Source organism: Pelmatolapia mariae, linkage group LG6, assembly GCF_036321145.2.
Source record: "Pelmatolapia mariae isolate MD_Pm_ZW linkage group LG6, Pm_UMD_F_2, whole genome shotgun sequence".
Lineage (NCBI taxonomy): Eukaryota > Metazoa > Chordata > Actinopteri > Cichliformes > Cichlidae > Pelmatolapia > Pelmatolapia mariae.
The window spans coordinates 19,725,594-19,751,677 of record NC_086232.1 but is presented as its reverse complement, the minus strand read 5'-3'; the positions used below and the strand labels follow the sequence as shown (position 1 = coordinate 19,751,677).

Below are 26,084 nucleotides of genomic sequence, written 5' to 3'. Positions count from 1 at the left end.
AGAGAGAAGTAATGTGCGTGGTGAACCCAACACTAATCTCTCCAGCAATAGTTCCCTATCCTTTAATTGAAGCAAACTGATCAAACACACTCGTTTGAATGTTTATATATCTCAATATGAGTGTCAGATACATAAGAACATGAACCCTATGACATCAAACTGAAACAAGCACAGTTAGTCAGCAGCTTGCACATGTTATTGTGGATCAGATTCACTCAATATTTAGTACTCTACTGCTTTGCTACGTGATGTTCCTGCAATTGGCTTACTGTAAGCAGCGGGCATGTTGACGTGAGGGCGGACCACTTTGGCCATCCGGGCAGCACATCAACAAGTTCAAAACAAAGGATTTAGGTTTCAAGTCAGGCACGATCAAATTGGGCCAAAGTTTACTGAGCTTCAAAAGTCTCCTTAAATTGCCCAATGTATGGAAAATGTGCATACGCTCCTTGTTTTAGTGAAGGGGTACTTCAACTACATAACTCTTCCAAATTCTTTTGGAGCTTTACGGGTGAATTTTTTTCTCCCCCACATCCGCATGTTCTTAGCGGGTGTTACACAGTCTGGCAAGCGTATTAAAATAGTGCGTGCCGTCACTGCCGCTCTGAATTGCAAAAGAAAAAAGCGGAAATCCTGCTTACCCACTACCTTACTGAGGGGATAACAAGAAGCTTTTGTAGGCATACTCCGACAATGCCTGATCCCTTTGGGGTGAGCGGAAAGCTACTAATGGCAAGTTGGTCAATCTGGACACGCTCTGCTTTTTCAACATTTTTATCAACACAAAAAACGTAGTCTCGTAGCAGATGATGTTCACCTAAAAAAATCTTGCTGTAAGGTTTTTGCTTTCACCAAGTCCTTGTTTACCTTCCCCCCCCCGCCCTAAATTTCTGCATTACACACGACAACGACAACAACAACAACAGGAGAGGTACGATTAAAAATCGCGACGTGAACATTTTCCATGACATTACTTTGGAGGTGCCGTCACTGTGTTTTGCATTGCTAATCTTAAAGTAAGTTACGTAAACCTATTATTTGAGCGGGTGCTGCAAACATAAAGTGGAAAGTAGCATGACTCCACTGAATACACAAACTTTTTGCTTTTGCTTGTTCTGTATATCCTTTATATTCACTACATATTTATTACACTGTTAAGGTAACACAGAAGCTCAGTCTAGATGGTTTACATATGAAATATGACAGTCATTAGTTATTAGTTTGATAAGCACAAATCTGATCAGAGTGCCAAGCAAAATATTTACATTTCAATTCAGTTTTATTTATATGGCACCAAATCACAAAGACCGCCACTTCAAGGCAATTTATATTAACATACTCAGAAAAAGGCAGCAAATCTTCACATCTGATGATCTACAACCAGCAAACATTTGGCATGGAAAATTTATCATTATTTATCTCTAAAATAATTTAATCGATAGTTTGAATAACTAATTGACTGTGGACTTAAATATCTGCAGTCGCAGTGTGAGTGACAGCTGACGGCCACAGAGTGTTGGAAACAAAATAATACACCAGTATACAATTTGTTAGAAAACCAGTTTGATCTAGCCAGCAGCTTCTTTCTACAAATACAGTGTGTCTGACGTTCAGGCTGATGGACGGGACCTCCTGACAGGTGGCCAACAATACTGCTAAGCCACAGGGAACCTGCATTCACAGCACACTGCAATGTTCCTCACTCCCACCTTTTTCCAACGGGCTTCTAAGAATCTCAGCGGTTACATCATGATATTCACTGAACCATGGCAACTCAACAGAAAAGCCATTATGCATTCCCAATGTGCAACAATGCAATGCTAAGAGAATAACAAGTTGTCATGACTCTGCTATGCTGGCTAGAGTGGCCTGTACGATGAATCAGGTTAATGTGATATATTTCAGGTACAGGTGAGGGTCGGAGGCAAACAAATTTAGTGTATGGAGGATTCTGATACATACAGAAGAGAAAAAAAGCAAAGTGGACAACAAGTGGAGCTACTTCCACGAACTCCTGAGAAGGATTATTTTGATTTTAAGTCTGTGTTGAAGAAGACCCGGGATGGGAGCAGTGTGTGAAACGAAGGGTGCATGTGTTAAATTTAATATGATACAACAACAAACAACAGCTTATTAGATGATGGGGTGCTCTCTTTACCATCAATTTGGTGCAAACTAAACTGATTTCACATGTTATTCCATTAAAAAAGTATAGTATATTTTTAGGCATATTTTAATCAAACTTATCTTACTTACAAGATAAATCTGCACTTTTCTTTTCATTTTAGCTAAACTGGACCTAAAACAGTTTAGGTCCAGCTGTGGTATAAGCGGCACTATGCCGGTGCAGACTTCTTTGACACATACCTACAGAAAGTGAGAGCAAGCTGCCAGCCCGGCATGAGTTACAGCTACAGACATGAAAACACAGATTTCTATTTGTGGAAAATTATCATTTTGTTGGCGATGACTTATATGATAAAGCATTTTTTCACATGATAACAGAAAATTAATTTTCTATAAACACCACAAAAAATACCTACTGCTATCTACTGCTTTCTTGCATTAGACATGGTGAAGTAATTCAAGTCTTTTGGCACATCGCATGTGCCTACTACTAAATACCAGTGAGTTCAGATTGCTGACGCACATTATGGACGTACTCGGTAAATCAGCCACCAGATACAAGTAAACCAGGAGAATTTTAGGGTGTGGGGAAAATCCACCTGAAGATTTATTCTCACTCTGACATGGTGAGAAAAGCATTTGCCACCTTGGAAGCAGAGAATGGTTTTAATGTATTCCAGGCATTTCTGACTCCAGTAACTGGGTTAATATAGTGCATGATCTTGGCTATTTGTATATAAACCCTTGCAGCACAGAGCTGTGAAAAACATATCGCCCTTTTCCTGATTTCGTATCACTGAAATTGAACTCACCATTCCGAAAAAACCAAAACAAATGTGATTATTCACAGTTAATGAATATATTTCACATAGGGCAAGGCTTGGATAGCCTTTCTCCATTAATAAATGAAATTATCATCATTTAAAAACGTAATTTTCTTATAATAAAATCAGTTTGATGATCGGAAACATGTAAGAATAACAAATATCCCCCCAAAAAAAGGAATCAGGAAGGGGGCAAATACTTTTTCTGTTCATTCATAGGATGCATGGCTGTCTCTGTTTCTATGTTTGCGTGTCAAACTAAACTTTTATGTAACGCGTAAAAGGATCTTGTGATGACAAGATTCAGACACTGATTAATGTTATACTAAAGGTCACAGAAGCCAAAAACATCATCACCTTTTTTTATCCAAATACTTGGAAGCATCACATGCGACATGCTCATATCTTACAATTTGCAGTTTTTCCACTTCCCGCATCCAATTCCACGCAGTTTTGATTTATCACTACATAAAGAGAAAAACTGGGATAAACAGTAGCATGTTTAAAAAAGGCTAATGTTAATTAGTATAGTAGTGATTTTTGGCCAACGAGTGAAGTTCAGTTGAACGCAGTTCTACTCTAAGCTCCGAGTTAAAGCAGCGGGTACCTCAACAACAGACACAGCTGCAGTCTTGCTATTCCAGGACGGCACTTAACACCAAGAGGTTTCCAGTTTCAGCTTCTTGTGACAGGCTGCTCTGCATGCCAAACAAACACTGCCACCGGGCTCAGGCTACAGGTTCTTTGGTTAACACCACATCGCATATGTATATAGGAGTCATAAACTATTTACCACTAAAAGAGCCCCTCCTTCATATTTCACTCCATAAGGTATCTTATAATGTCATGCAGGCATCTAGTAGTGAAGTCTGTGGCTGTGTGTGTTACATGATTTTACACCAGTCATAAAGCATCATGCAGATAATACTGTGATGCTAATAAAGTCATAAAACTGAAAGAGTGGCTGGCCACATTTTTCAGAGTAAATGAGCCGGGTTTTTAAACACTTAGAATACTCATTTGAAAAACAAGATTCACAAATAACACTTTAAACATAAATCACACATAGCCATCGATAATGTTTTTTTTTTAAATTTACACCAGACACACTCACCTGCTGAGGCCCTTCATGCTTTCAGAGAGGCTGACGTCTTGAGGGTCGACATGGGAGGCAGTGTCCGAGGTGGCTTGGTGAGACGTGGGTGTAGTTTCCATTGCTTCTGCGCTGGGGGTCCTTAGCTCTGAGGTCAGGGGCAAAACTATCGGTATGGAGAAAGGTCTTGCGTGGTAGGGCGCCCTGGAAGAGAGGCTGGGTTGGGGGACCAGTTGAGTCATGCCGTCACTTTTCCCTTTCCTCACCTGTGTCACAGAGGCAAAGAAAGGTGAGAGGTCTCGTGAGGGGAAATATGAGATAGCACGGGAGGCAACTGATACACTGCCGATAACATTTCTGTACAATCAAACACACAGAACTGCACACGTGACACCTTTGCTCAGGTTGCTATAAACTATAAAGCATGCATTGGAGGATCTTCTGGAAAAGGGTTAGGGAAAAAAGGAGCTATCTTATAAACCTTACCGTGCTGACTCTGAGAGGGTACAAACAGCGTGAGCCGTCAACTGTTGTATACGAAAAGAATCTTAACCTAATTACAGCCACATTCTGAGAACTACCCTTTTTCATTTCCGAGTCACGACCAGCTAAACCAAAGAGAAACGTGCCAAAGAGCCTTCTTCTCGCTCATGTGGAGAGCACTCGCTGCTCATGCACACTGAAGCTGAATAGCTGGTTGGCTGTGGGGAGCATCAAATGGGTCTGACACTAGCTTAACTATCGATAATGGCCAGAAATATCCAACACTAAAATGGGCTTGTCTTTAGATGAGCGTGTGCCAGCTGAATTAAAAGGCTTTTTTGTCTTTGTACCAATTATCAGAGGAACATTTCCATTTTGGGGTTTAACTTAATGGGCTGTACAATAATCTATGGATGCAGCAACCCATTTAGACATTTAGTCACTGATGCACTTAATGGGCAGATCATTGGGAACATTATTAGTCGAACAAACTTCTTTAGCTAGACCTGGTATGGATTTTGCCCCTCAGAGCTTTGTGATTGATTCAGCTAAATCAGTCGTTCACAGGAAAACTGCAGGGGAGGAAAAGGGGGAAAATAAATGTGGACATCAGCTTATTTTTAGCAAAGGATTGAAGCATGTTGCATCACACTCTGGGGAGACGTCATGGTGAGAGATGGTAGAAATGGGTGTTGTGTTAATGGACTTCAGTGTTTGGTAAAGGTAAGATGTTACCATAGCCTGGTTTTTTATATTACTGTATTTCGTTACGTTCTGTGTTTTTATGTTCTACTTTTGTATTTTCCTTTTTTTGAATAAAAATATATCTTTAGTTTTTATTTTTAATGTTACTTTTACTACTAAACAACGCCCAAACGGATAAATGAACACATAAATACATTTCTCCAGTCTTTAATAAAACAACTTTGTGTTCAAAAACAAAAAGTCATCCTGCTCACAGTCCATCACAATTCACAAGTTACTGCCCATAAAATTATAAACGTGACTCGACCTTGAGCACAATTTTGATGAAGACCCATTAGGTAACCAGTGTGTGATAGTTTCACTAAAATCTGACCAGCAGCCAATGATTCGTGCGAATTGAAGATGGACAAACAACTTACTGCCATAGCATGAGCTCATCAATTCTTCAGTTTTGGATTAGCTAAAAATTTAAAATGAATCGTGCTAGAAGCTTGTTGGTGACTAAATAGCAGCCACCAGTTACTAGGGAAAAATGCATATTCCACTACTGCTTAGAGAGCAGTTGTGGAAGTTGGCTGTTGCTGTAAAATTGACTCCTTGTGAATGCTTTGGCTGCTACAGGATTGCAGCGGCAGACTGTGGTTTGCACGGAAGCGACTGACTCTTCTGCAAACAGTTGTGTCATTAGAAACGTGCTGTTTATGGTACAACTTTTACTGTGAAAAGTGAGCAATCTCTGTTTGTTTTTTAGATTTTTCTATTGCTCAATAAGTAGTTTATGAGTGTTGCCTTCCATGCAAACTCCAGTCAACAGCTAAACTTTGCTTGTGTTGCAGAGAGGATTTTGGTGCAGCACCCTTTTTGAAATCAGTTTCACCTAGCGACAGCCTGGCAACTTCCAGCTACCACTGCCCAACTAGTCAGAGAATGTCAATTTGTGGCCAGGGGTTGCTGACTGGCCTGTAGGCCTCTGTGACTGCGGTTTTAGCCAGAAGATAACATGAAATCATGTTATATCTCTCAATAAAGACACAGCCATACAAATCAAACAGAGGGCTAAACATCCATCCTGCTCTACACCCGGTTTTGGTTTCGGCCTATGCATTTAGAACAAAAATCAGGAGCTAAAGAGGCCAAAAATTCCTGACAAACCTAAATGAGGATATGACCTGGTTTCTAAATCATGGATTAACTTATAATTTGTGAGTAAAATCTCAAAAGACTGCAAACAAAGCCAAATGAAATATTTAGAACTCTGTGTTTTCTCTCTCTGAACCTGCTACAATAAAAAAGGAAGCTGTGGCTGGCCACAAAACAACCTCTACTCACTGAACTCTGTTTACTCGATGGTGCAACGTGATCCATACCTGTTCTTGCTTGCACAATCGCCTCAGTCTTTTCTTATGAATGTTTTAAATGGTTGTTCTTGATATAAACATTTGAGCTTTAAAAGAAGGGCATCTGCCAATTTAAAAAAAAAGAAAAAGAAAAGCACTCAAGCATTTCTGTGATTTTCCACAGTGACAGTTTTGTTCTTTCAGCAAGAGGGAATAACTAATACTCTGCCAGTAACAGCTGTTTGTTTTACAGTCCAAAGATCATGTATGAGTATAAATGTGTTGGTCAAACAAAACACAAATATACACAGTTTAAAGACGGGTGTATGATAAATCTAGAAGATACAACAAACATATTAAAGGCTCTCAAATTTAAGTAATTGGGTGTGTTTTTCTTTTACTGTTAGACATAACCTGAGGCTAATAAAAAGTATTTTATAGACTGACAAGACTTTGTCCTTAGAGGACTTCAGAAACCTGGTGTAGTTCTGGTAGAAATGTGTGAGTTGAGATCATTTAAAAAACAAACACTTAATATGTTTTCTTACGCAGTAAAGAAGCCAAACCCCTCCTAAGCTTAGCTTTATGGCGAAAGTGAGTTTTTACTGGAGGCTCTGGGATACAATAGCAATAAAAGTTAATATTTAAAGTGACCATGAATCGCTTGATAAATTCTTAAGGTCAGTCTTTTATCTGTGAACACCATTTTAATTTCGAGAGGAAGTTAAGACTTCCAGGAATGGGATATTGTGAGCTTTTGTAATGAGACTCAGCAGCTGGACGTTCAGGTTGATGGGTTTAGTGTTTCATTGGCTCCTAAGCAAAAGACGTCATTAGTTTGCTGCTGATGGTCGAACATTAAAGTCGAACATGCTGTTGCTCATAGCAACCATCAATGGGAAAGCTATACAGCCTTTTTTAGTGGTGTAAAGTATCTAAGTGCATTTATTTGAGTGCAAATTTGAGGCACGTACTCTACTGGAGAACTGTCTTTATGAAACTCTACTTCTACTGCACTAGATTTCAGAGAAAATATTTGACTTTTTTCTTCCATTCTCTATTTCTTTGTATTTTAAAACTTCATAGAAACAACATAAAAAGTAGATGAAAAAAATAAATAAAACAAGCCAACAGTGCAAACAAGTGCAGCTGATTGCTTTGTTTACACAAAATTGTATTTTGAGATTACTTCATTTGTCTTTTGGGCAACTGTATGAAAGATCATCATTCTACCCTCTTGAATGTGAGGGCTTCCCTGTTGACCTTCCTTTTTAGTAATAAGCAATAGTTGCATTCTTATACAGAGTACTCAGATATTACTTCAGACAAAAAACAGTAAAATGATTACCTGAATACTCTGAGTTAAGCACAAATTAAAAAAGTTAATCTTGTGGATGCCATGCATCTGTAAATTATTACTGTGCTGCATTTTACAACAGAACCAAATGTTGGTCTTTTTTAATGATAATCAGGGTTGCCAAGCCTGCGTGCAAAAATCAGGCCAAATGCCATTCAAAACAAGACCAAAGCGAGCCCAATGTTCAGACGCGGAGGATGCCAGGGACTGCTTTAGCACGTACGGATGTGTGCTCGGGTTGATTACTGGCATACGATTATTTGACTTGATGTAATTTTTCACACAATAACACGTCTTAAAAAAAGTCACATACAGATGTAAACTGGATGAAGCCAATTTTGAACAAAGTTTTTATAAAAACTTTATCTAAACACAATATCTAAACACTAGCTAAATTCTTTTGTCACATTTGTTATAATAAAACTTCAAAGCAGCAGAAACCTGAAAAGCAATGAGCGAACGTTAACCTTCACTGGAAGTGTATTTCATTTGCCGCATAGCTGTACACTGACACGCACAGAATGTGAAGCCACAGACGAAGGTTGAAGTGAAACGTTTAAAAATACTCTTCAGTTTTCTACACGACCTCTGCTAGAAAGCAAAAAATTCTTTGCAGGGCACGAATGAAAGCAAAACGTCCTTCATCAGCAGATGTTTTTACCCTTCTGAGCTTAACTTGCTATCAGTCAGCGTTTCTTTTATCTCACAGTGACACAAGCCTTGATATGAAAAACACGTTTATGGCATCAGAGCTTTGTTTAAACTACGCTCAAAACAAACACAGCAAGATCATTTTGATGTGTCTCAAAGCTGAAACCAACCTTAAGAAAATTACTCTCATTGAACTGCACATGTGATAAAATACTAAATAATAATAATTTATAACAGTGCATCTTGCAATTCAACTGATTAAAGGAGAAATTTATACTTTACAAATACATCTTTCCAATAAATGATTCCTGAGCAGTTTGTAAAACATGTGCACAGACAGGAATTTTCCAGGGTTTTATTGCCCTTTTGCCCCTAATTGCCTATTTCAGTGTCGGGCCTCATCTGTAGTAAGACAGCATACCAAGCCACTGTTTCTCTCTCTCTGCAAATAACTATGCTGTTGTTTCCTGTAGCAAATTGTCTTTGTCAAATCATGTCACGTGACCAAGCAGAGGGCTTCAGGCATCGCAGGCAGTCTGAGAGATAACTTCAGGGTAATCAGCACCAAGGCAATACAGCAGATAAGAAGCCATTCATTGGAGAGGGTGAGAAATAAAATGTAATAAACTAGGAGGCCAAAACAACAGTGCAATTATTCATGCTGACACGTGGTTGTCTCTTGTACCTTCTTTTTTCTTGTTTTTGCATTTGGAGCGTTGGTGCAGGATTTCTTCGGTAGTTCTGCATTTCCTGTTTGGTTTAGGTGGCCAATCTTGAAAAGGTGTACACACAGATAACAGCAGACAATGACATTTGTAGTACATAGTAAAATTATCTGAATAACTTTAGAAGGTATGTATGAATGTAAACCACGGAAATAGCATTGCATTCATCAAGAAAGGTGTAAACATTTCAAAAAGCTGTTTTGAAACAACAGAATTTAAACAACAAAAGACAACTGAGTCACTAAAATAATTTTACACTGCATCATAAAACTCCAGTGGGTGGTATTGTGAGCAGTGAAGATCTACAGTTGTCAATGTTTTAGAAAAATAAATGTTAATGCTTTTTAAATTTAGGTTGAACTTGGTCACCTGATAAGTTATCAGCAACAAAACGTAAACTACTAAAAAGGTCATCGTCTGCTTCGCTGAGTGACAGGAAAAAACAATACATGTGGTATTGCATGTGGTATACGCTAGTCACTACACAATAACCCACATAGACGCACACAAATACAGCATTACAAAACAGCTTTTCCAAAACATGCCCATGTTGTGTTAATTGCGTCACACAGTTTATAGTGCTGTTGTAAAAGCGACTGTGTAAGGGAATTTAAAGGGCTCTTGGAAGGCAGACCTGGGATTGCCAGGCATAAACAAGAACACACACAAACACACACTTCACACTGGACAGATTTCTTCTTTCATAAAGGGTATGAATAAATGCATAAACAAAGACACAAACACACAGGCTTTACTTTCATCCTCGTAAGTGGGGTTGTTGTCTTTGCATCGAGATGGCTGGATGAATTCTTTGTGTCTGCATCTGCCACTTGAGTCTCCTGGTACAAGAAAGAGGACAAAGGAGAGTCACATCTGTAATACACATCTTACATACAGCCAATTAACAAAAGAGGTAAATCTCATCTTTAATAAAGGCCAGGAAGCTTTTTCTCCAGTCCTTATGCATGTAACAAGAATCTCATATATAAAGTAGATATGAAATATGTCAGGGTAGGTGGGTTCTGCTGTTGTTTTTTTTTTCTGAGAGCTCCTATCAACACAGCTGAGCACAGATTTAAACAGCATGACAGTCTGCCTCCTCAAACACACACGATCACTACAAACTGCCGTGCACACGTCCCGGCGGTCTGTGTTTTACAACTGGAAGTAAAGGCAAAACCACCGATCATGTGTGCTATGTTCACAGGCATTGCAAGGAAGGTCAGGAGGTAGGATGCCTCTGCAGGTCACGTGTGTGTGTGTGTGTGTGTGTGTGCGTGTGTTAGTGTTTTTGTGTATATGTGCATGTTTGTATGTTAGACAATCTTTTCTGGGTGAGGGATTTCCTACTGCTCATCAGTGTCTCAAGTGTCAATGCCCTTACAGGAATTCACAACACAGCACAGGTGCTTGTGATCGGATGATGATATCACAAAAAAAGGACACTATATCTTTAAAGTCTTTGCAGATTTAATTTTAGTGTTACAAGTAATCTGGACCTTTGGAATTTATTAGTTGAATTTGATCAGGTCATTTGTAAAGTTTGCTTTTTCATGACGTCACAAAGGCCACAGACTCAAGGCTTAATGGTGTTAAAAATGACAGGAGAGTAATATGAAAGAAGAGGCTAAAGGTCAAAACAAGAGAGAGATCCCACCATCAGTAGCTGGTCATCAGATGGCCAGTGTCACGTTTCACACACTCGACACAGGCATTAATCAACAATCGAGACACTGTTCATGTCTGCACACCGAGATAAAAAAAAGGCTGGTCTCTAAATTCTGCTAATCATGAGATAGTGGTAAACGAAGCTGTTCTCAGTAAATATTCGGTAGCCTTCTCTACGCCACTCAAATATTAATTGGATCTTTAAACAATTAAATAATTAATAAAACATGTTAATGTTTTTATTAATTTGTTTGTTTACTGCATTCATATGCAGTCTCTTTGGGTGAAAATTGATTCATTCTATACTGAGTTACATTTTATAGTGACTGGGCAATGCTTTGACACGTAGCTGAAAATACAGCTTTTTTCCCCTTAGCTCACGAAATTGATACACAATGACACTTGATTTTGGACACCTGGAATATCTAAATTATTATATATTAATAATTTATAAATATGTCAACGTGTTTAAAACACGTCAGAGAGGAGGTAGAGATTTGATAGGGTGTTCTTGTCCAATATTTTCATGTGTGTGTGGGTGCACGGGTATGTTGGTATGGGTATATATATCTGTAGGTTGTGTTTCCTTTGAGGTGTTACTGGGGTTATTGAAAAGGTGTATATGTGTGTATGTCTATATATGTATGTATGGATAGATAGAAAGATAGATATACATATAATTAATAAATTAAAAAAAATACATGTAAAATATAATGTAATTGTAAGGAGGTATTTCTGTAGTCTATTGATTACTAGATAGTGGAAAGGGGGTGGGATTAAATAAGCTTATGCTTCTTCCTGCTCCTTTTTGAACATGAAAGTTATTTGTAGTTGTGGTTGCTCGTTTTCCTTTCGTTTTGCTTTGTTTGTTTGTCTCTTTTGAATTTTATGTTGTTGTACTTTTTCAACAAGTTCAAAACACAGATTCAATCAATCAATAAAAAAACCCTAAAAATTAAATTGTTGTTTATCAGGCAAATACCAAACTGAATTCATGTTTTTATACTCAAAGTTAGGGCCAGCCAACAGTAATTACATTTTAGCTTTAAAAATATAATTTCGACTAAAGAGCTTGCATATGCTGGCGGATTAACCATTACAGGAACATAAAAAAAGATGTTGGTAATTATGTGTATCTCATAAAACAAATGAAATGGTGATGAAAATAAACCTGAATATATATTGGCAAACCAAACCAGCTGATCAATAGACATCAGTCGTCAAAGCAGAAAACAGATAAAAACAACCAAGGACTGAAAACAGCCACCTGTTGAGAAGGCTGTGATATAAGATCAATACTTCAATCATTTTTACCTTGACATTACACAAGCCTGCTTGTGTAAGCCATCACTCATCCAGGTGACTGGGCAGAAGATGATGTCATAGATGAAGTCATACTGTTTAAAGTGCATGGGCACGACATGTGAATCATTAAGTTGTCTTACCAAACTGCAAAGCATTGCCCCGACCATCAACACTGATTTATTTCATGTAAACAGTGATCTATTTCACATAAACACTACTCTCCGGTGCTTCTGTGAGTATACCACACCTCGGCAATGATAGGCGATGCCTCTTCTTTTGCGTAGTCTTCTCTGTCTGTGTTGGTCTCAAAAATATTGTTGTAGTTCTGGATAAGTTTGGCCATGATCTTGTTACAGATGTTCTGGTCCTTAAGTGCTTCAAATCCAGGAGCCACGCTAAAATAAAATAAAATAAAGTAAAAGCAAAAAGATGACATTTAATTGAAATTCTTTAAAGGGAAAGGTCATTCAAATGAGCACCAACTAAATATCCATAAACCCTAATGTGAGCACTTTAATAGGAACTACATTCAATGGCCAGTATGTTAGGTACACCTGTTCAACTCCTTAATAACACAAATATCTAATTAGCCAATTGCATGACAGCAACTAAATGGTCAAGATGACGTGCTGAAGTTCAAACGGGCATCACAAGGGCAAGAAAGCTGATTTAAGTGACTTTAAATTTGGCATGATTGTTGGTGTCAGATGGACTTGTCTGAGTATTTCAGAAACTGCAGGGATTTTCAAGCACAACGGGTGAAAATGTTGTGTTGAGTGCCTCAAGCTAGCTCAAATAAACACTCATTACAACCAAGGTATGCAGAAGAGCATCCCCTGAACCCTGCATATTAGCTAAGAATGGGAAACGTAGGCTACAGTTGAGGTTAATCAAAATTCAAGCAGAAGATTCGTTAAACCTTTCCTGGTCTGATGAAATTTGATTTCTGCTGCAACACTCAGATGGCAGGATCAGAATTAGGCATAAACAAAATGAGAACGTGGACACATCCTGGTGTTGGTGTTATGGTATGGTCTTTGCACACATAACATCCCGTTATGACCCAAGTGTACCTGTCTTCTGATTGCTGTTTCCAGCAGGACAGGATGCTGTGTCACAAAGTTCACCTCATCTCAAACTGGTTTCTTGAAGCAGCGGGTTCAGTGAGTTCACTGTACTCAAAAAGCCTCCACAGTCACCAGATCTCATTCTATTGAGCACCTTTGCTCATATAGCAAAAAGGTGGTCCAACCCAGTACCAGCAAATACTAGCATCAGGGAAAGCGAGCTAACCTTTAAGGTCTGGTTAGGGGAAGCATTAATGTTTATATATGCCCTGTTCATGGATTTCTGTAAAGTAATAAGGAATTATGTGTAGTTTGGAGGAAAAGAAAAATGTCACTTTCATTAAATTTAAGAAGAAATCAGACATCTGTAGATCTAAAGCTAACACCAAAACAACATAACTTGAATTCATGGGTTGACTATACCTTTTGAACCTAACTATAGTAGCAGCAATAAAAGCAACAATCTGTACGGAACAAACACGACTAAGCTGTAATCTTGATACTGAAATAGAAAGTAAGTCCCCAAGTTGTCAGACTGAATCCTTCTATAACAAGTTTGTATGATACTGCCGAACAGCTGTGTGAGATGTACACTGGGCTGCGGGCCTATCTGTAGGTCTAATTATATAACCTCTACACAGTCTGAAGAGAACAGACTGTACAGTATGAAAGAGTATCCATTACAGTTTCTCTGATATCAGTTTCCATGGGAATCCCGGCCTTAATTAACCAATTTATCGCTGGAGATTCCCGCTGGTTATCAGTCCGGAGAACACTACAGTTACATGGTATGGTCTTGTCTTGGTCTTGGTATGGTATGGTCTTTGCACACTTTGAGTCAGTTATTATCAACCATCCCATTATTACCCGAGTGTATCGGTCTTCTGTTTGCTTTTTTCAGCAGGACAGGATGTCATGTCACAAAGACTGGTTTCTTGAATCAGCGGGTTCAATGAGTTCATTGTACTCAAAAGGCCTGCACAGTCACCAGGTCTCAATCTACACAGCACCTTCGGGATGTGAAGACTGGGAGATTCACAACATGGATATGCAGCTCATATAGCAAAAAGGGGGTCCAGCCCACTACTAGCAAATACTATTTATTACTAACTAGTATAGGTTACTAACATTAAAACTGGCCGCCGAGTAAGCCTAACAGAAAATTAAAAAATTGAGCTCAGAAGCCTGAGACACGACCACATACTGTATAATATATTTCTGAACATTTTCACATCTGTAAACAGGAAAAGGCCGGGAAGTGTAAAAGATTCATGCAACCCAGTTATGTAGACTTATCATGCAACAGAGAGAATCACTGTGCAAGGGTACCAAGCTGAACTTGTGCTTTGTATTTTAAATGCACAGGTAAATCAAACTGATTAGCTTTCTGAGTGACCTTTGTTAAGTCAGTTAATTGAAAAAAACAAAACAAAAAAAAAACTACTGACTGCCTTTAAATTTGTGGTAACTTATATTTAATTTATAATCATCCACTCTTCTGCTACCTCTGCTACTTCCTCACCCTTTATTTTTAGCACTTTATTCTTCAAAACATGAAATTTTTATGCTTTCCTGACAATCTGCTTCTCTACTCACTCAGTAAACTACAGCATCACCTTCTGGCCAAACACTGGATTTTACACTGGATGCCTTTTCTGACGCAACCTTTCCATTTATCCAGGATTGAGGGCGGCACTAGGAGTCTATGTCTTGAACCAGGGATTTTTCACGTGTAAGGCAATGTGACAGAGGCAGAGCCCTTGTTTATTAATCAGACTACAAAACTGGTGAATCAACACTGATTTATTTCATGTAAACAGTGAAATTGCATGAAAACTGTGTATAAAAAGGCATTTATACAAAAATACACAACAAAAAACATAGAATCGGCTTAAAAAAAGCATTTTATTTTATGGAAATTCAAAGTATAAATTTGAGTGTAAAATTCTCACATTTTTATAAATGAGGCACCAGGTACAGTGGGTGTAGTGGTTAGCACTGTGCTGGCTAACAGGAGGAGGTCCTGAGTTCAAATCCACAAGGCAAGCGGGGCCTTTGTGGATTGGATAAGCGGAAGAAAACTGATGGATGGCCAGAAGGCTGTGACTATAATGACTACAGCTTTCAGCAAGAAGAAATGCCCTCTTTCATGGAGTGATATGGTGCACAGGTGTGTATTTGGACTGTTTAACCACATCTAATCTAAAGAAATGTTTCACTCACTGGAACACGCTGGGTCCAAACACAGTGGCGAGGTTGAGGGCAGTCATGCGGTTGTCCTTGTGGCTGCTCTCCACAAGGGTGAGGAAGTGGCAGAGGTAGTGCAGGAGACTGTAGTGGACATCTGGAAGCTGCAGGAGAAGTTGTCTCACATCTGCCCAGGTGTCATCATCACCACCACGCTCTACAGATACAAAAGGTTATAGGATTTTTTTTAATTCAATGTGTGTAGTTTATGAAATCCCTGGCAAACAACCTTTAGTGGAAAGGTTAGTAATGCACTTGTGCTTTAAGTTTTTCATTAACAAGGGCATTCTGCTTTGGTCTGTTTACACAAAATTAATTAACAACCATCCAAGTAAAATTCCAAGTATAATGAATACTATTACAGCCTATCTCCAGAAGGGAGTAACAGCTCAATCCACTATCCCTCTATAATATCTAATCTTGGGTTATGGTGACTTCTAATACCTGAGCATTACTGCCTCAAAATATGTTGATGCTATTACTGGGGGTACATAATTGGGTCAGAGGTGGATAAACGGATACGACTGCTGATCCCAAATGACTTAGTGACGCAAACGTTGTGAGTGTGCACTGTAGGTCTATGTGAATGTGCATGCATGCGTATGAATGTGGGTATGTGGGTACATCTGTCTCAGTTTGGAGACGGGCAGTAATCGCCTAGAGCTTTCACGGCTGCTCTTTTGACAGCTGAGTAAAGTTCAGATTCTGTGTGTGTGTGTGTGTGTGTGTGTGTGTGTGTCCACCTGTATGTTTATTATTGATATATTTTAGGGCAAGAAAAGGTTATGTTTTAACAGATATGTACACTGGACATAAACAGAGGAAACAGGACAAACAGGACACAGGGGGACAACACAAGAGAAAGTAACACCATGCATGAAAGTATACTAGAAATTAAAGATACTAATTTAAATGAGAATGAAAATGTATTAGTTGTTGTTATTTATGTAGTGTTTAAGATCTTGACTTAACCAAAATAGGGTCTGGTGTTTCTACAGCAAGAGCTGATTGAGTATACATCTCGTGTTGCATGCATATGTACATACAAAATGTAACCATATACACTAGGTTATCATATACTTTTCCATGAGGTCTGAATTGCTGCTTCAGCAGAATTAGAAAAACTTTCAGTGGTTGCAAAAATATAAAGAAATAATAGGAGGAAAAATATGTATTTAAATATAGAATATAATATTTTTAGCAGCTCTGGGAAAATATAGTAGAGACATAGCAAAAGTATTATAGACAAATATGTGATGAAATATAGCTCAATGCTACAAAGTTATTTAACTTAACTATACACAAATAAGAGACAACAAAAGGGTTGACTACTGCCATTAAACATTGATAATCCTAAACTGTCCATATGAGAATAATATTTTCTTCTGCAAAAAGTCAGAATCAAAATCATTTATTTTTCTTTTAATTTGAAATAAAAAAGATTAATACCAGTCTTAAGTTCTTTGATTTAAATCTGATAGCAATAGCAACTTTTTTTTAAATAGTTCTAAAGGTTTTGTCATGTCATAAAATGTGTAATGCAGAAAATCCTGGCATTCAGAAAGATTTAATAACCAACTGCTTGGGATTTTCTCTGGATAAATTAATGAAATACGCCTGGTAGAAACAAAACAGTTTAACAAAAGCCAGCAAAATAATCTTATTCACCAGTTATCGTCAGGAGCAGCGTCACTACTCAGGCCGACATTCATGGGGTCTATGAAAGCAAAGGGAATGCAGCAGATAAAGTATACACCACTCCCGTCAAACGGATTAAACCTAGCACTGAAGCTGGGAGCGATCGCAGATGCTTTTCTTGCTAAATGACTCACTTTAGCTTTTATGACCTCAAAGGTTTATTACCAGAAAAATCTGGTCCATCACCCTTCATATTACCACCCTCTCTCACAAGCAAACACAGTATATAAATGCTCCGCCTGCTGTAGACGACTGCGCGGCTAATCGTAAAATTCACCAGCTAAAGATAGTCTTGCTGATCATCCAGTCAGAGTCATGACCCAGATCTACATTACACTGGAGAGGTGTATCCAATAATATCGACATGATCACATTTTGCCAGTCAAAAAAACAAAAACACTGACCCACACATGTTGCAGGATAATTTTTATACACTGCCTATAAAAACAATAGCACAAAAAGTAGGACTACATGTTGGTGATTTACCTTGATAGTGCTGTATTAGTGCCTGCTGGACTGTCACGACTACCAGACCCCCGGGGAGATCTCTCAGGTACTGTTTGAGCAAGCTGGCAACAGTACACGAATCAGATTCAGAGAGCAGGTTCACATCACCACCACCCTCCAAATGCTGCTTCAGGGTCTCCACAGCACGGACGTTTCCATTTACCCTGAACAGACCTTCCTGATGCAGTGCTGGAGGAGTTAAGAGACAAAAAATATTACAAATAAAGAAATCCTCACTTACAAGGTCTTGAATGATCAGTCCCCATCTTATCTTATGACCTCAAAGTACCATATCACCCTAACAGAGCACTGTGCTCTCAGACTGCAGGCTGGTCTCGACCCTTCCTGAGCCTGATTCTGCCAGAGGTTTTTTCCTGTTAAAAGGGAGTTTTTCCTTCCCACTGTTGCCAAGTGCTTGCTTAAAGGGGGCAGTCTGATTGTTGGGGTTTTCTCTCGTAATATTATAGGATTTTTACCTTACAATATAAGGGGGCTTGAGGTGACTGATGTTGTGATTTGGTGCTATCCAAATAAAACTAAACTAAATCATTATTAAAAACATTTTATTTTTCTTAAATACTAAATGTAAGTTCTTCCTTGGTAGCAGACTTTACATTCTCAGAGAATATAGAGCAATTTGCAGATTTGCACTGTAACCATGACTTGCAAGGATCTTTTCTGACCCACTGTTACATCCTGGCACTGCTATCAAGTCTGAATTTCCTTCATGTAAAGGCATTTTTGTGACCAAAAAGTGTTCCTATTGTGAAAAATATAAAATCTAAAAGTTTATCCGTTAACCACCTTTTTATTTTTTAATTCTTTATATTGAGCAGGTCAACAACACACTGAGAAAAAAATAGCACCAAGTGACATTCTTATATATGAAAATTTTAATTTAGTGTAACTTAACAGATACTAGTCAGGAATATTTTCTTTTTACTTTATTGCCAAACTCACAATTAGCTTGGGGGGGGGGGTTGTATGCCATTTTAGTATTAAATAACTACACTTTTGTATTTGCTGTTAGCATTATGACTATTTTAATTAGTCTAAACGCACTAAGGCTATAGTAAGGCTTATTCATGGCAATTTACTAAAAACACTGTTATGAAACCTTACCTCCTAGTCTGTGAACATGAAATTAGCAGCTTACATTTGTGTTAATAGCTGTCAGTGTTTTGTTTTTTTGGTATCTGTTTTGATTATGTTGCTAGTTAGCGTTGCTAAGTGCTTGCTAAAACCTTAACAACTGTCTTTTGCCTTATCAACACCTGTTGCTAACCTTACTTTGTCACACTTAGTATTTTATAACAAAATAATAATAATAATACTATGATAAAATATTTTAAAAAAATTCTTACTAAAAGATTTCAACTCATGTTGTAGACCCTTGAAGTTTTGTTTTTAACAGCTAATAAAATGGCGCACTAATACCCATAATAATAGTTGTAGTTATTTGGAACTATTTTCTGGCCAAATAATACTATTCAGAAATAAGTGACAGCGTTATTCCCTGGATTATACATTTATTTCTTAAAAATAAATAAATAAACAAAACAAAACAAGAACCAATTAAAAAATTAATTGCTTTAAGCACTACTTGCAAAAATGAAATTTGTCCTTCAGGGTGACTTAATAGAGGAAGAAATCTCAAAGGCGACATCCACAGCTCTAACATGTAGGCTATCTATGTTTGTTGGCCCATAAGGAATTATATTATTTCCCTCCATGCTTACCTTACCTGGTTATGAGACAGTCTTTAAATACATAGGCCAGTGAAATAATTGCACAGCGAGTTTAAGTCAAATTAAACACACTCCAATAATTGCTTTAAATGAGGCCTATGTTTTCAGTTGACCTGAGTAGGATATCGTTTTCTTGTAGGGACATCTAGTGTTCAAACAGAAGAACTACAGAAAATAATGTAGGTTAATATAGAAATTTTCAAGTTCTGTTTTGTTTTTGTTTTTTAACTATGCGTTATAGTTGATCATTTTATATATTAATATCTATACACATTTTTTCTGGAGAAATCTGTTGGCTGATCGTTTGTCAAAGCAAGAGCTGTGGATTTGTGTGATTATATTTATTTATTTAGCAACAAATTTGCTTTTTAAATTGTTCGTCTCATTGAAAACTATTACATATTTAGTCTCTTTTGTTTTCTATATATCTGGTTTTTAGATGATGATGATGGAAACTTGGGGATTTTTAAGCTTGTGAAAGTGATTCAACTTTGCATTGTTTTTGTCTGCAGCAAATTAAATGATGAAGTATTAAAATGATTGTGGCTGTTTATTAAGAGTAACTAATTGAAGAGTGAGATGGCAAGTCTGTGAGAAATATTAATAATGCATGCAATGACAAAAAAACATTTAACTCTATTTCAGTGGTCTAGTAAAGTTGCTCTGGTCTAATTTTTATCCGGCTCATATTAATGAGACTCAGAGGATTGACATAATGAGGTTTCTGATTATTGTATAACTGTATGATTTATTTAGAACAAATTATGTAATACAAGAAAACCTAGATGGCACTATAAAGCTGTATTTATGTAGTGACACCAGTGAGACTGGATGTTCAAAAATGTATGTGCACCATCTTCTCAGCATGCAAGACCAATTGTATTCAGCAAAAACTCAAAGAAAAAAATAGATAGCCAAAGGTTGCACTTCTCCTCCAGTGCTCTCATGCATTTTTGCCTCACCATGCTTGCGGAGATGCTCCACCATCCTCCGCACCACCAGAGGCACTCCATCCTCCAGCAGCCCCTGGTTTCGCAGCTCAAACAGAGACGCTCCAAACACCTTGGTGTGCTTGGGTGCGACTATCCTGGGTCTCGGGATGGGCATCTGGACCATCTTCTTCATGTCCTCTTTAACCTGCACCGCAGCCTTGTTGTGCTGCAGGGAGAGCAGACAGCAGCAGTCAGACACTGACACTATGGAAACAGAGACAGACATCTTTGTAGACACCTGTTACACAGGAAAGCGCACTTCATCCCAAAGAGTAGAATGTGTGTGCTGCTGCTCATGAAGTGGCTGACTACACGCAGAGCTCTTTTAGTTACTCTGCCATGCTCTTACAGGACACCGTGTGCTGAGAGCTGCAGGGACGATAAAGAGGAGGGCTGGCTGTGCATGAGTTGCTACGACAAATATCAGGTTACCTCGCAACACATCTTTGGTTAAAGACATTGCCAGAGTGACACACACACACACACACACACACATGCACACACACACATGCACAAATAGGCATATGAGCACATATTTAGAGAAGCACATGTGATATATGCTCAGCTGACAGGAATCTGAATGATAGTAAGGATATGAGATCAGACAGAATGACTGATTTAATACCTTAAGTGGAGAGGCTCATTGTACTACAAGTAAAATTACATTTTCCATTGCTAATCTCATTGAGAAATAAATACAAAATATAATATGGAAAAACATATTATTACATTTTCTGATTTGCTACTTATATATAATTGTTTACTTCACATAGGCTATTCAATACATATAGCTATAGACCCATATGTCTCATTTTATATATGATTATCACATTAAATGTAAAGGAGTAAATAGAGCAGCATTTTTCTTTTAGGTGTACCAAAAAATACTAACAGTACTCAGGTAACTAAGAATTGAAGTTAAGTACAGCAGGTGTTTTGATACACTTAGTTAGGTTTTACACTTTATGTGCTCTTAGCCAAGCTGACCCGATTCAAAACCTGAATATAATGTTTACCTGGTAAGATACTGAGGCAAACAGCATCCCCATGGTCTTTGTATCTGCATACAGAGACTTTAAGATACACTTGCTTGTTGTCTGTCTCTGAGAGCAAACCATAACTTTCCAGCAAATTACTCGTTCATTCAGCATATTTACAGTCCTGAGCAAAAGTCTTGAGTCACTCCATATTTCTTTAATATTTTGCTTCCAAGGAGCCAAACTTTCTTTTACATTTTTAACGTAATCTTAATCTTTGCACATCAGCTGCTTTTTCACTCATTTTCAGTCCTTGTACCTGAGCATTTTCAGAGGAATTGATTTATTTATTTTTTGTTAAACTACTCATCTGATGATGAAACAGGAAAATTCCAGCAACAGCCTGACAAAGGACCTGAGCGATGTGTCTGGTCGTTTAGTTGAGCCATCTACCGTTCACTGAAGCCTCATCAGAAATGGTCTCAGAGGAAAGATGACTGTCAGGAAGCCATTCTTAAGGAAGGGGAGCAGGGCAAAAAGATGATGATGTATGCCAAATTACACAAAATCTGGACTGAAAAATGAGGGCAACAGATGTGATAGACTGTCGTGAACATGTACTGTTATTGTTTGGGGCTGCATTTCAGGGATCTTGTCAAAACTGATGGAATTCTGAACAAAGAAAGTACCATCAGATTTTCATCCACCATGCAATAACACGTGGAAATCATCTGACTGGCAACGGCTTTATTTTTCAGCATGTCAAAGATCAGAAGAGACCTGGGTTAAAATGTGGCTACAATAAGGTCCATAGTGGCACGATGGTTGTAATATGATTTTTTTTCCTTTACTCACCACTTGCTAAGACACAGAAGCTAGAGTCATCTGCTGATTAAAACCCACCTCACAGATGGTGCTAAGATGGGTAAGGAGACAAAATCTTTAGCGTGGCAGATGCTCCGACTGTGTTAATACAACATACATTATCACTTAAATCAGCATTTATAAAGGCTGGACATGTCTTAATAGCTGCCAGACAAGCTAAACACAAACTATCTTCATTAATCTTTAGATTTTCTGCTTGCACAAATGATTGTTTATGTATATAATTGAGTTTATGTGGCCATAGTTGGACCTCTCAGAGTTACAGTCTAGACTCCTGTGCTACTACTGTTGCAGGTGTTAAGGAGTTAAGCTGGTCTGAGCTAAGTCTGACTGTGAGACTGACTGTAAGGGGCCCGACAGAGCAGATGTCCCACTAAATCTTCCTTTACTATCATCATCATGGCAGATAGAAATGAATCGCAGTCTTGCTTCTGAATTCACACAGCAGGCAAACACTGAGATGAAAAGTTTTATAGCAGGTTTTGGTTTTTTTTAAGTTTCCCCTCAGCAATTTGAATGCAAACACAATCGCCTCTATTGTTACTGGGATTCAGCCAAAGATGCTCGTCCCCTCCCCCGTTTTTAAGATATTTTCACACTTTCACACACAACATCTGACAGTGAAAAGGAAACTTATTAAGGAAACTTATTTACAAGGACCTGGGGCAAGGAATTGTTTCCCCTTGCTTCAGAAGTGTCTCAAACATTTTCTGCGGAAATCCTTTGGTTTCGACACTTTGGGTGAGTGAAATCTTTTAAAAGCATTGTCCTGTAAATAGACTGCTAACGGTACAACCCATCTAGCATAGGGGTGTCAAACTTAAGGTCCGGGGTCCATAATCGGCCTAGCAGACTCCAATCCGGCCCACTGGAAGGCTTCAGAAAATGTGAAGGAGGTCAAAAATTTTGCACTTTTAACTTAAGTTTCATAAATTTTATAGCCTGTCCTGCTGTCAAAGACTCCCTCACAGTCATTCATACTACACCAATGTAATGAAGTAATACATAAACAACTTAAATTCCTGTTTTTTCACAGGTATAGAAATGTCTGTTTCTTTTTTTTTTCTCCAAAGTGTCCACAGTAAAATAAATAAATAAAACAGAACATTTTTTGTGAATTAACGAAAACTTTCAGTTTTATAATTACAGAGCAGTTTGGGCAATTGATTACAAGACATTTTTCCGTAATTTTACACATTAACTTCTTACAATTTAAGCCAAAACAGTTGTGCTGATGGATTTCTTTCATTAACTACAGCAGCACTTCTTTATCGTTTGGAAAAAACTGTGATGTACTGTTGGAACTGCACTTAATTTTCTTATACTGAGAGGATTAAATGTGCAGTTAAACTACTTTACAATGACTTTACACTCGTCCTGCCAATTTAAGATGTGGCCCACAATGCGAAATGACTTTTCCAACCCTGATCTAGCTTGTCTTCTACTTGCTCATGAAGGGGATAGCAAGCCCAAGCATGTGCCCTTCTTTTCCTCCACCCCCCACCTCCCTTGTCCCTCCCTCCTTCCCTGTGTGGGTGGCCATTGAAGCAACTGGCAGCAAAAGCACCACAGGAACCCTGAAGCAACAGCTGTAGAGCTCAAAGTTACTACTGCAAGAAGAAAAACATTAAATAAAATAGAATATCCCGGTGCAGTGCTGGTGACAACTCTTATTTCCATTGGGCAAAATTTCTGGAAGTGATCACATGCTTGGAAAAAATTACTGGTGTTGACTGAAAACATAAAACATACAGTGTTTCTGTTGTTTGTTTGTTTGTTTGTTTTTTACAGTTGTTGTTTTTTAAAGATGCTAGAATAAATGTACTGTTGACCTACAGTAAGAAGAAGTACTTTCTTTATATTAGAAGCAAGTAGATTGGTCATTACAGCCCTATGAGTCATGGCTTTTTGGTAATAAGTTAGCTGAGGAAGGGAAAGTTAAGATTTACTTTAGGAAAGGAATATTTGTCCCTCCAGGACATTTTAAAGAGACAACACACCCCATCACAAATGAGTTTGTAGACAGACACTGAGCAGAACAGTCCCGTTATATGTTCTTCAGCTCTTAATTACAGGTCGATTAGGAAGTCAACTCAAGCTTTGTAGTTTCTACTCACACAGATGGTCATAGCTCCTGCCCCCATTCTCCCACAGAAAAAAACGCCGGCACTCCGGGGAAAGATGAGGAGAAAAAGTACAGCTGGCTTCCCTCCTCCGCTCCTCACTCTTTTCCAGGACACACTTTCCCAGGGTTGGGAATCTTTTGCGCCTCACACTGAGCCATTCAGATACTCTAAAAACACATATAATCCAACCAGGGGGGAAAAAAAGTCTGAGGAAGTCCTGTCACTACCGGCAGACCATGAGCACAGATTAGAGCTTGTCTCTTTCTCTCTGCCTCCCTCTTCATTCCCCCCCTCCTCTCCTTCTCCTAGGCTGAAATCTGAGCCGAGTTTTTCCATTGGCTCAGAGGCCTGGTCATGTGATCAAGGGGGGGTTAAATCCCCAAAACTTTAAATATGTGCTGCAACCTTCATCTACCAGAGAACAGAGCTAATCAGTGACTGGAAGAGAAATGAAGTGTTTTACCCAACACAGAGCTTCCTGTAGTTTTATCAGACAGATGGTGATTTTTTGTAAAGGTCTATTATTTGCAGCATCTAAAATTTAAACCATCCTTTTGTTTTTTTGTTCTTTGATGTTCTTCTTCTTCTTCTTCTTTTTTTTTTTTACGTATGGTTGTGGACTGAATATAACAGATAAACAGCTGGTCAGAGAGTTATTAAAACACAAAAAGAAAGTGACTGGCAATTAAATTATATAAAATGACCATTAATTGTTATTAACCTTGATCTTTTTTAACACTACACTTTTTATTACAGTGAAAATATTCATTTTGAACACAGAACTATAAAGTAAAAGGAAACAGTAACTGCAAGCTTTATTGATATGTATTTTTTATTTATACATGATATATTTATACATTATTTTACAAATTATTTTACAAATATTTGCTTAAATATAATTTGCTTAAAATGTTCAGCAGTGTTTAATATGTAGAAACGTACAAGCAATATGGTATTTACTAAATTATTTTACGGGACGCAAGGCAAGATGCCTTGTAGGTTGGTGCTGCTGGTCAGCATTTGTTACATTCAGGGGGTTTTAAAGAGAGAAAAATAAATCTAAACATGGAACAATCTCTACCTAAAGATGTCAGCTTTAAAAAGCTTTTCCGCTTTCATAAATATACTTCTTGATGTTGCTGTCGATCCAGTCACTGAAGGCAGAAACGCGGGTAAACACTGATGGTTTCTTGTCTCTGATGCAGCCCTCAGCTCCAAAGCTGACGATGCCGTGCACCTCCCAGGGTGTGTTTGTACCTCCAGCAGCAGTGGCAGCTGTGCAGGCGAGAGGACCGCCGGAGTCACCCTACCAGGAGACAGCGGGACAAAGAAATCAGCAAAGATCTACTTATGATGCACGGCAGAACATTAGATTTTGGCAGCTGCTGTAAATCGTCTCCATGACCTTGAATTTGTAGAAGTCAGTCTTTATTAACAGCCTGACAAAGTAATCATGAGGCAAATGTCAGAATCGTGCTTTATGAAGCTCCTAAAATGTAAAACTTCACATTTTTCACATTGCTGCATTTCTAGCAGCTGCTCATTAAGGCTGGCGAATAATG

The 26,084-nt window shown here is 38.2% G+C and overlaps 1 protein-coding gene across 9 annotated transcripts in view; it reads right to left on the bottom strand.

Annotated features, from left to right (window-relative positions):
* The window catches only part of fam13a (family with sequence similarity 13 member A), a 50,909-nt gene extending 26,135 nt beyond the window's left edge, over nt 1-24,774 (bottom strand). For 2 of the 9 annotated variants that reach the window (XM_063476119.1, XM_063476123.1), the window contains exons 1-8: nt 24,514-24,773; nt 20,505-20,700; nt 17,774-17,983; nt 15,566-15,746; nt 12,523-12,670; nt 10,049-10,141; nt 9,263-9,349; nt 4,066-4,310 (exon numbers count right to left, since the gene is read on the bottom strand). In XM_063476119.1, coding sequence (XP_063332189.1) covers nt 4,066-4,310; nt 9,263-9,349; nt 10,049-10,141; nt 12,523-12,670; nt 15,566-15,746; nt 17,774-17,983; nt 20,505-20,700; nt 24,514-24,540 — 1,187 coding nt within the window. In that variant the 5' untranslated portion in view covers nt 24,541-24,773. Of the gene's footprint in view, nt 1-4,065; nt 4,311-9,262; nt 9,350-10,048; nt 10,142-12,522; nt 12,671-15,565; nt 15,747-17,773; nt 17,984-20,504; nt 20,701-24,513 lie in introns of all 9 variants that reach the window. The other 7 variants (XM_063476120.1, XM_063476124.1, XM_063476122.1 and 4 more) reach the window with 5 other exon arrangements.
* Between the last annotated feature and the right edge of the window lie 1,310 nt (nt 24,775-26,084).